We start from the raw sequence: 10,820 nt of genomic DNA, 5'->3' as shown, positions 1-10,820 counted from the left end.
ATTGAAATGGTCATTCTCAGTCATTTTTCAATGAATTTTGTAAAACACTGTGGTTTATCCAGTGATGTTTCTAAGCTGTCCAGAGTGCCTTAGTTACGGAAGAGAGTTGTAAACAGTGTCAAACATTGAAAACCGCTCGAAAATCGGTCTAAAAATGACTTTTTGGCGTTTAATGGAAGTTGTATTACAACAATGGAATTTAATACTGTGACGTCATAGTCGTCTCTTAGATAATAATGGCGGAATGGTTACTATGATGGATAATGTGAATGAATTGAAATGGTCATATCTCAGTCATTTTTCAATGAATTTTGTATTTCAAACACTCATTTGATAGGAAATTTTACGCTCTTTCAGATGCTGTCACTCAAATTTGAGTGAAAGGTCAGGAAAATGATGTTTCTAAGCTCCAAGCCATCCAGAGTGCCTTAGTTACGCATATGCGAAGGGGGTCTAGAAATATTTAGCTGAAAGCAGATAAAAGCTCGGAGCAGGCAAAAACGGTAAGTATCATGGAGGGTGCATATGGTCCTTGGTGTTTGAGATGAGAGATGTGTGTAATGATGGCGGCCATTGTGAGATTATTGAGATAAGTGAGTTTACATCGGAAATGAGGCTATAGTGAGAGGGTGATGTTTGTGCCGTTATAGGAACGTTATTTAGGCTGTCTTAGAGTTGAAATGTGGTTTATCCAGTGCGGAAGAGAGTTGTAAACAGTGTCAAACATTGAAAACCGCTCGAAAATCGGTCTAAAAATGACTTTTTGGCGTTTAATGGAAGTTGTATTACAACAATGGAATTTAATACTGTGACGTCATAGTCGTCTCTTAGATAATAATGGCGGAATGGTTACTATGATGGATAGTGTGAATGAATTGAAATGGTCATATCTCAGTCATTTTTCAATGAATTTTGTATTTCAAACACTCATTTGATAGGAAATTTTACGCTCTTTCAGATGCTGTCACTCAAATTTGAGTGAAAGGTCAGGAAAATGATGTTTCTAAGCTCCAAGCCATCCAGAGTGCCTTAGTTACGCATATGCGAAGGGGGTCTAGAAATATTTAGCTGAAAGCAGATAAAAGCTCGGAGCAGGCAAAAACGGTAAGTATCATGGAGGGTGCATATGGTACTTGGTGTTTGAGATGAGAGATGTGTGTAATGATGGCGGCCATTGTGAGATTATTGAGATAAGTGAGTTTACATCGGAAATGAGGCTATAGTGAGAGGGTGATGTTTGTGCCGTTATAGGAACGTTATTTAGGCTGTCTTAGAGTTGAAATGTGGTTTATCCAGTGCGGAAGAGAGTTGTAAACAGTGTCAAACATTGAAAACCGCTCGAAAATCGGTCTAAAAATGACTTTTTGGCGTTTAATGGAAGTTGTATTACAACAATGGAATTTAATACTGTGACGTCATAGTCGTCTCTTAGATAATAATGGCGGAATGGTTACTATGATGGATAATGTGAATGAATTGAAATGGTCATATCTCAGTCATTTTTCAATGAATTTTGTATTTCAAACACTCATTTGATAGGAAATTTTACGCTCTTTCAGATGCTGTCACTCAAATTTGAGTGAAAGGTCAGGAAAATGATGCTTCTAAGCTCCAAGCCATCCAGAGTGCCTTAGTTACGCATATGCGAAGGGGGTCTAGAAATATTTAGCTGAAAGCAGATAAAAGCTCGGAGCAGGCAAAAACGGTAAGTATCATGGAGGGTGCCTATGGTACTTGGTGTTTGAGATGAGAGATGTGTGTAATGATGGCGGCCATTTTGAGATTATTGAGATAAGTGAGTTTACATCGGAATTGAGGCTATAGTGAGAGGGTGATGTTTGTGCCGTTATAGGAACGTTATTTAGGCTGTCTTAGAGTTGAAATGTGGTTTATCCAGTGCGGAAGAGAGTTGTAAACAGTGTCAAACATTGAAAACCGCTCGAAAATCGGTCTAAAAATGACTTTTTGGCGTTTAATGGAAGTTGTATTACAACAATGGAATTTAATACTGTGACGTCATAGTCGTCTCTTAGATAATAATGGCGGAATGGTTACTATGATGGATAATGTGAATGAATTGAAATGGTCATATCTCAGTCATTTTTCAATGAATTTTGTATTTCAAACACTCATTTGATAGGAAATTTTACGCTCTTTCAGATGCTGTCACTCAAATTTGAGTGAAAGGTCAGGAAAATTATGTTTCTAAGCTCCAAGCCATCCAGAGTGCCTTAGTTACGCATATGCGAAGGGGGTCTAGAAATATTTAGCTGAAAGCAGATAAAAGCTCGGAGCAGGCAAAAACGGTAAGTATCATGGAGGGTGCATTGGTACTTGGTGTTTGAGATGAGAGATGTGTGTAATGATGGCGGCCATTGTGAGATTATTGAGATAAGTGAGTTTACATCGGAAATGAGGCTATAGTGAGAGGGTGATGTTTGTGCCGTTATAGGAACGTTATTTAGGCTGTCTTAGAGTTGAAATGTGGTTTATCCAGTGCGGAAGAGAGTTGTAAACAGTGTCAAACATTGAAAACCGCTCGAAAATCGGTCTAAAAATGACTTTTTGGCGTTTAATGGAAGTTGTATTACAACAATGGAATTTAATACTGTGACGTCATAGTCGTCTCTTAGATAATAATGGCGGAATGGTTACTATGATGGATAGTGTGAATGAATTGAAATGGTCATATCTCAGTCATTTTTCAATGAATTTTGTATTTCAAACACTCATTTGATAGGAAATTTTACGCTCTTTCAGATGCTGTCACTAAAATTTGAGTGAAAGGTCAGGAAAATGATGTTTCTAAGCTCCAAGCCATCCAGAGTGCCTTAGTTACGCATATGCGAAGGGGGTCTAGAAATATTTAGCTGAAAGCAGATAAAAGCTCGGAGCAGGCAAAAACGGTAAGTATCATGGAGGGTGCATATGGTACTTGGTGTTTGAGATGAGAGATGTGTGTAATGATGGCGGCCATTGTGAGATTATTGAGATAAGTGAGTTTACATCGGAAATGAGGCTATAGTGAGAGGGTGATGTTTGTGCCGTTATAGGAACGTTATTTAGGCTGTCTTAGAGTTGAAATGTGGTTTATCCAGTGCGGAAGAGAGTTGTAAACAGTGTCAAACATTGAAAACCGCTCGAAAATCGGTCTAAAAATGACTTTTTGGCGTTTAATGGAAGTTGTATTACAACAATGGAATTTAATACTGTGACGTCATAGTCGTCTCTTAGATAATAATGGCGGAATGGTTACTATGATGGATAATGTGAATGAATTGAAATGGTCATATCTCAGTCATTTTTCAATGAATTTTGTATTTCAAACACTCATTTGATAGGAAATTTTACGCTCTTTCAGATGCTGTCACTCAAATTTGAGTGAAAGGTCAGGAAAATGATGTTTCTAAGCTCCAAGCCATCCAGAGTGCCTTAGTTACGCATATGCGAAGGGGGTCTAGAAATATTTAGCTGAAAGCAGATAAAAGCTCGGAGCAGGCAAAAACGGTAAGTATCATGGAGGGTGCCTTTGGTACTTGGTGTTTGAGATGAGAGATGTGTGTAATGATGGCGGCCATTGTGAGATTATTGAGATAAGTGAGTTTACATCGGAAATGAGGCTATAGTGAGAGGGTGATGTTTGTGCCGTTATAGGAACGTTATTTAGGCTGTCTTAGAGTTGAAATGTGGTTTATCCAGTGCGGAAGAGAGTTGTAAACAGTGTCAAACATTGAAAACCGCTCGAAAATCGGTCTAAAAATGACTTTTTGGCGTTTAATGGAAGTTGTATTACAACAATGGAATTTAATACTGTGACGTCATAGTCGTCTCTTAGATAATAATGGCGGAATGGTTACTATGATGGATAATGTGAATGAATTGAAATGGTCATATCTCAGTCATTTTTCAATGAATTTTGTATTTCAAACACTCATTTGATAGGAAATTTTACGCTCTTTCAGATGCTGTCACTCAAATTTGAGTGAAAGGTCAGGAAAATGATGTTTCTAAGCTCCAAGCCATCCAGAGTGCCTTAGTTACGCATATGCGAAGGGGGTCTAGAAATATTTAGCTGAAAGCAGATAAAAGCTCGGAGCAGGCAAAAACGGTAAGTATCATGGAGGGTGCCTATGGTACTTGGTGTTTGAGATGAGAGATGTGTGTAATGATGGCGGAGATTGTGAGATTATTGAGATAAGTGAGTTTATATCGGAAATGAGGCTATAGTGAGAGGGTGATGTTTGTGCCGTTATAGGAACGTTATTTAGGCTGTCTTAGAGTTGAAATGTGGTTTATCCAGTGCGGAAGAGAGTTGTAAACAGTGTCAAACATTGAAAACCGCTCGAAAATCGGTCTAAAAATGACTTTTTGGCGTTTAATGGAAGTTGTATTACAACAATGGAATTTAATACTGTGACGTCATAGTCGTCTCTTAGATAATAATGGCGGAATGGTTACTATGATGGATAATGTGAATGAATTGAAATGGTCATATCTCAGTCATTTTTCAATGAATTTTGTATTTCAAACCCTCATATGATAGGAAATTTTACGCTCTTTCAGATGCTGTCATTAAAATTTGAGTGAAATGGTTTTTCCAGTGCGGAAGAAAGTTGTAAACAATGTCAAACATTGAAAATCAGTCTAAAAATGACTTTTTGGCGTTTGTAAACAGAGTTAAACATTGAAAACTTCTCGAAAATCGAATCAAAAATAAATTTTTGGCGTTAATTGGTAGTTGTTTTACAACAATGGAATTTAATACTGTGACGTCAAATTCGTCTTTAACGTATACGGGCTGAATGGTTACTAAAAAGGGTATTGTGAATTACTTAAATGGTCATATCTCAGTCATTTTTCAAGGTATTCTGTATTTCAAACACTCATTTGATAGGAAATTTTACGCTCTTTCAGTTATTTGAGTGCAAGTTCAGGAAAATTATGTTTCTTAGCTCCAAGCTATTCCACGCTCTTTCAAATGCCTGAATAGTATTTGAGTGCAAGGTCAGGAAAAGCTCGGAGCAGGCAAAAACTGTAAGTATCATGGAGGGTGCATATTGTGCTTGATTCTCTCGAAAGATGGCGAATTTCATGTTTAGATTTGTACAGATTACTGATATATATTAGACTGTTTTTAAAAGAAAATAGCAATGATGTTTTGATTTTTTCAAGGAAAATTTTCTTTTGTGTCAATACTCGTATTTGTGCATTAATTTTTTGCTTAACTGAAGGTTTATTCGGTCTTACTTGAAGAATCTACCCTTACTCTAAGCCTCGAACTGAGATTTTAACCTGTGACGTAAGGACAATTTTATGCTTACTCTGCAATTTTTCAGGTGACCTACATTTGTGTAAACAGGGTGAAATATACAAAATTTTGTATTTTGTACAATATATAAGATTGTATTAATCATAAAAGATTTGTTATTGATTTACAGTTGTTTTGTATTGTACTCTATATAATTATGACGGTGTACAAGGATACACTCTGAATATTCTTCATAATATATGATTACCCACAGGGTAATCAACTATGCATTATAGCCACAGAAAAGAATTTTTTCCGTTTATCCGGGATGTAAATCTATCATTTCCTTCATAATGTTAAGAAGTGTAGTGTTAATATAAAGGGTGCTTTTGACAACATGAAGCTTCTGTGTACATTTATTTCATCAAGGACATTTTTAAGTAACCCTGTCAAAAACATTTTACCTCTATCATTAAACTGTAAATTTAGTGCATTATCTTCCGATGCTGTGCAGGTAAAAAGGAAAAATAGTTCAGATTATTCCTTTGAATCAAATGTCGTTCGATTGCAACAAGAATCAACGGAGTTTTCATGGGAAGCAAGCAAAACCGTTGTCCATTGTCATTATAAAAATGGACTTGGGAGTCTTCCGGTGGAAGTGAATGTGTACGATAATGGTCTGGGGGACGATGCTCCTACGGTTGTTATGTTGCTCGGTCTTTCCGGCAGCGGAGAGGACTTTAAGGATATGGTTGCTTCTCTGAGTTCTGCAGGAATTCGATGTGTTGCGCCTGAAATTCCAGGTAGGGTTCTTGGTTAAAAAGTCCTTTATATTTGATATATGTATTTATATTAAGCAGAGAGGATATAAGCAACATAAAATAAAGCAGAATAATTATTTTTTTTAATACCGTAATTTAAAAGTTCAGAAAAAAATGTTTTTGAACTTATTTTGTTACAATTTGAACTGTTGAAATAATATTTTTCGATAACAAGAATAGCTTTACAGAAGACTTGAAATACTTGTTTGTAAAATTAGTATTACTTATTCTCCTTTTTTCCGTTGATGACACACGATAACCCAGATCGATTGGAATGCATTTCAGGGTTTGGAGACAGTGTGATATCTCGATCTGATATATATCGACTTGATTTCACCTCCATTGGCCAGAGTCAAATGTTGACAGATATTCTGAAGAAAAAGAAGATAGCAAGGTTAAATACAAATTGCATAAAACGTACAATGGTTAATTGTTTGAACAGTTAGCAAAAAGGAAAATATACAAAATTGATTATCCTTGAATTTGCATTGATTTGATGTAGAAATGATGGAAAGATTAATATTGATCAATGAATCGTAATTTAATCATACATATGCTTTATGATATTTGAATTGATATAGAATGTATAATTTTCTATCATATATTATTCATGTTATTATCATAATTCCATACATACATTCTATCGAATGAAACGTAATTTGCCTTTAGCAACCTTTATTCATTGATAGACCGAGGGATTTGCTCGAACAGTTTATCTGTGTTTTACTTATACAGATTTTTACATGTACATACATGATAGTAAAAACAAATAGGTATAGAATATGGAAAATATATCAAACATGAATTATTTTCTTGTCATTTAACAAGACATGCAAGATCTCATAAAATTGATATCACTTTGAAATCACTCATTTTCGTGGGGGTTCATATTTTCTTTGGTATGTCTTATTTGGAGACCCACGAATGAATGTCCTTCACGAAATGTAAATTTCATATGCATTACTACTTAACATTCTCCAACCAGGAAATCAAATCCCACAAACTAACATTTTTTTCTATAAACCTCGAAAATTTGATCTGACAAAAATATGTGATTTTACAGTTTCCAAAATGTAATATATTTCAAATTTTATTAATAAAATATTGTACATTTTGTACAAATTATTTTGACAAATTGACGTCTGTTTACATGTAATATAATTTTTCTTTTAAATCTTGAACTTGTGAAAAATGACCTTTAATGTTACAGAATAGACAGTGTCGTATCACACAGTGCAGCATCCTGGCTGGCTGTCCATTTTGGTTCATCACATCAAAGTGTGAAATCCCTCTTCTTAATAAATCCATTGAGCATCCGCCCTAATAAGTAGGTATCATTAGTCATCATTTAACTTTTTATCTCTGCCAATAATAGTAGTTCCTTACCAAAATTATATTTTTACTGAACATTTTTTCTTTCTCATTTTTATATTTTTGTGCATCCCAAAATCCTAATCATTCATTGAAATGAAAATATGCAATTTATAAATGTCAGATGGATTTAGTGAATTAATTTTAAAAACTTGAAAAGAAAATTGAGTTATTTCAGCAGGTTTCGTAGCATCATACGACACGACAATACGATTTTCTTCTCTGACTCTTTCAGATCATATTCCGTAAAAAATACTAAAAATCCATTTATAAATTGCAGTAGGCTTTAAAAGGCAACTTATTCGTAAACATCGGAAATGTAATTTCATCAATATTCAGTATACTCAGTTGTCACCTTTTGAGATAGACGGACGTATGATAAATAGCTCTTGGTAGTGACGAAAGATAAATTAACTGTTTACTTCTTCTAAGGCAGGGGAGAACGATACCAAAGAAATTTACAAATGTTGCTCAGGTCAGTAGAATGTACAAAAAACCCAAATACACGCAATTGCAAAAATAAGTAAACAAGGCAATGCATGAACATCGCTATTCTACGTCGATACCCGACAATAAAACAGTCAGGTGTAACAAATGCGAAGAGTATATATATACTTCGGTGTTGATATTGTAGGTAGTATACTAGTAATCGAATATGGTGTATGCCTATATACAAATCGTGGTCGGCTTTAACCAAGTAGTTCTCTATTTCTTAGCTCTTTGTGCGTGATGTTAATATAGGTATGTCTTAGTAGTTATGGAAACGTATTTATGGCTCAATTTCAGGGCTATGAGGCCCTATATTTGGACAAAGCTGGTTGGTGCGACTGCTAGAAAAGAAATGCTGTGGCCTGTTGCTGATTCTTACATAAATACTGGTGCTCGAAGATCAGGTACCTTAATAACTGTCTTTAACAAGATTTAATGAAAATGATTTTCAAGATAATTAGATTTGATTAACAAAGAACGTAAACTGATTCATCTTTACGCATTAAGGTTTTTTCACATATGTATGTCATATTTTATGAATCCTAGACAACTTATATTACAATCCAATTTTATCCTAAAGAATATGATAAGATAATGAATGCAAATGTTCCCAGCATAATTGCGACATACTTCGATATATGAATCTATCAGCTAATAAATAAACTTGAATAAGCAAGAATTAATTCTTTACGGTAATGATATGACGAATACGTTTTCCTAATCCAATACAATAAGTACTAAGGGCATCATATTTAACAAACTTTTTTTCATTTACATGTGAATTAGATTTTTATCATTCAAATGACACTTTTGTTTCATTTTCATTAATCATGTTAATATGTGTATAAAATAATTAATTGATTAAACCGTTTGATTCAGTATACATATTTTTTTTTATTTTACATTAAGGTTTCAAGATTCCTCCGCACAAACACCGACAGATGTATGTTTCCCTGGAAACTGTATCTACTGTTGATTTTAATTTGGTAAGTTTTCGATATTTCTTTTAATGTCTTTTATGCCGTTCTTATTTTCGATCGTAAATTTACAAAACAAAAACAAAAAAGAGTATTTAAGAATGACGTCAAGAGACTTCTGACTTAGAGATATATTGTAGATATATTTGAGATATTGTTCGACAATATATTATGCTTATTATTATTGTCATATATTTTTTTTCGTGCTCATTGTTGTTATTGTGATCATTTACATGCATCATTATAGAATTACACATTCTAAATCTTTAATAATTTTTTTTGAAATATGAGATATATATATATATATATATATATATATATATATATATATATATATATATATATATATATATATATATATATATATATATATTTTCCTAGATAGTCCGAAAAGTGAATCTTTGTGCTTTATATATATATATATATATATATATATATATATATATTTGTCCGATCATGACAAGGAGAGCATGGCGGATGTGACCGCTCGATAGGTGTTGCTTACTCATCAATGGCACCTGATCCCACCCCTGGGTTTCTAGAGGTCTGCGTTTGCTCTGCCCCAAAATGTACTATTTCAATGGACTTTTGAAAGTGATTACTGTTCGTTATCTCCATATTTTATTGGCTTTACTAAAGCGTTTAGACTGTGTCCATTACGTTATGTTTTTTTTTTTACAGCAGACATATTATTTTTATTCGAATAAAAACTTTTTTTTATGTTGTGACTTGTCTCCACCCAAAGCCATTTTTTTCTTAATATCAAAAGTTGTATCTTAATGTCATGACAATAAGATTTGTTCTCGAGATAATATAATAAAATTAAGTGAATGTTTGGACTAAGCAAATTGATTATTATTTAATTGCTTATAAAATAAAGTGTAGAAAATCAACAGAAACGCAATTATTTTGCTTCAGGTCATGGAGAACGTAAAAACCATCCAATCAAAACGTCTCCCAGCAATGGTAGCATGGAGTAAGAAGGACAAGATGATTGAGGAACCCTTAACTCGTCAGCTAGTGGGTTTACTTGGTCTGAGAAATGAGATACCAGTAACTGGTCAACCTACTAAAGGTAACATTAAATTTACTGCTTCGTTTGATTGTAAACTTTGTTTTACATATCAGTTACGAATACTTTACCAGAAAGATCAACGCAAAGCAATAGTACCCAGACCTGATACAATATCAGGAATATCAGGAATAGACTCACATTGTATAACGGTTCCAAAAAACAAATCTTATTGCTTGATTAATCTTTTTGTACAAGAAAGGCTGTCAGAAAGTTTTTTCTACAGTCCTCCCTCCTGTACTTAATTTTAGCAATGCAATGTATTTAGTTTTCAACTGTTTTTTTTTTTCTTTTTTTTAATTTTTAAAATCATTATTTGTTTTATGTAGGTACATATATCTTCCTTTGCATTTCTCTACGGTGTATTATTTTTTTCCAGAAAATATGGTGATCTCATAATCAGTACTATGGCCCCTGGGCATTTTATTCACATTCTCTTCTTAATATAACAACTTACATCATACAGGAAAATCAAATAATGTTTATGTATTCCTAGTGTTGTATCGGCCATATTTCATATTGTATTTTTAACAATGTAAAATTATTATTTTTTCTTCACTTTATAGGATGCCAATACCCTTTCACCAAGGAACTAGTGTTCGAAAACGGAGGACATGCTCTACATAAGAAAGAGGCTAAATTTCTATCAGAGAATATCATTCTAATGCTTCGACATATACTGTACTCTAACAAATAATAAATTTATTAAAAATATATTACTTTCTGTTGAAACTTTATACATTTCAGTCGTCTGTTGTAATTTTTTTTTTCTGCAACATACGACGAAGTTTGTGTGTTAGATTTTTTTGGAGGGGGGGGGCGGTGTCGCCCCCCCCCCCCCC

General features: G+C 33.9%; 1 protein-coding gene across 2 annotated transcripts; it reads left to right on the top strand.

The window, feature by feature from the left end:
• The first annotated feature begins 5,578 nt into the window (after nucleotides 1-5,578).
• On the top strand, nucleotides 5,579-10,694 carry LOC134280698 (uncharacterized). 2 transcript variants are annotated; one of them, XM_062763139.1, is made up of 7 exons: nucleotides 5,580-6,051; nucleotides 6,355-6,463; nucleotides 7,280-7,396; nucleotides 8,227-8,333; nucleotides 8,839-8,915; nucleotides 9,825-9,981; nucleotides 10,545-10,694. In XM_062763139.1, the coding sequence occupies exons 1-7, from the start codon at nucleotides 5,646-5,648 to the stop codon at nucleotides 10,673-10,675; spliced, it is 1,104 nt and encodes a 367-aa protein (XP_062619123.1). In that variant the 5' UTR covers nucleotides 5,580-5,645; the 3' UTR covers nucleotides 10,676-10,694. The 2 variants fall into 2 exon arrangements, with proteins under 2 accessions (XP_062619124.1, XP_062619123.1); XM_062763140.1 differs by lacking the exon at nucleotides 7,280-7,396 and having other exon boundaries at nucleotides 5,579-6,051.
• The last annotated feature ends 126 nt before the right edge of the window (nucleotides 10,695-10,820 follow it).

The sequence above is a fragment of the Saccostrea cucullata genome, unplaced genomic scaffold (assembly GCF_032062105.1).
Source record: "Saccostrea cucullata isolate Sc308-1 unplaced genomic scaffold, CSIRO_AGI_Scuc_v1 ctg630, whole genome shotgun sequence".
NCBI classification, from domain to species: Eukaryota; Metazoa; Mollusca; class Bivalvia; order Ostreida; family Ostreidae; genus Saccostrea; species Saccostrea cuccullata.
The sequence above is the reverse complement of the archived record's forward strand: the minus strand, read 5'-3'. Positions and strand labels throughout refer to the sequence as shown.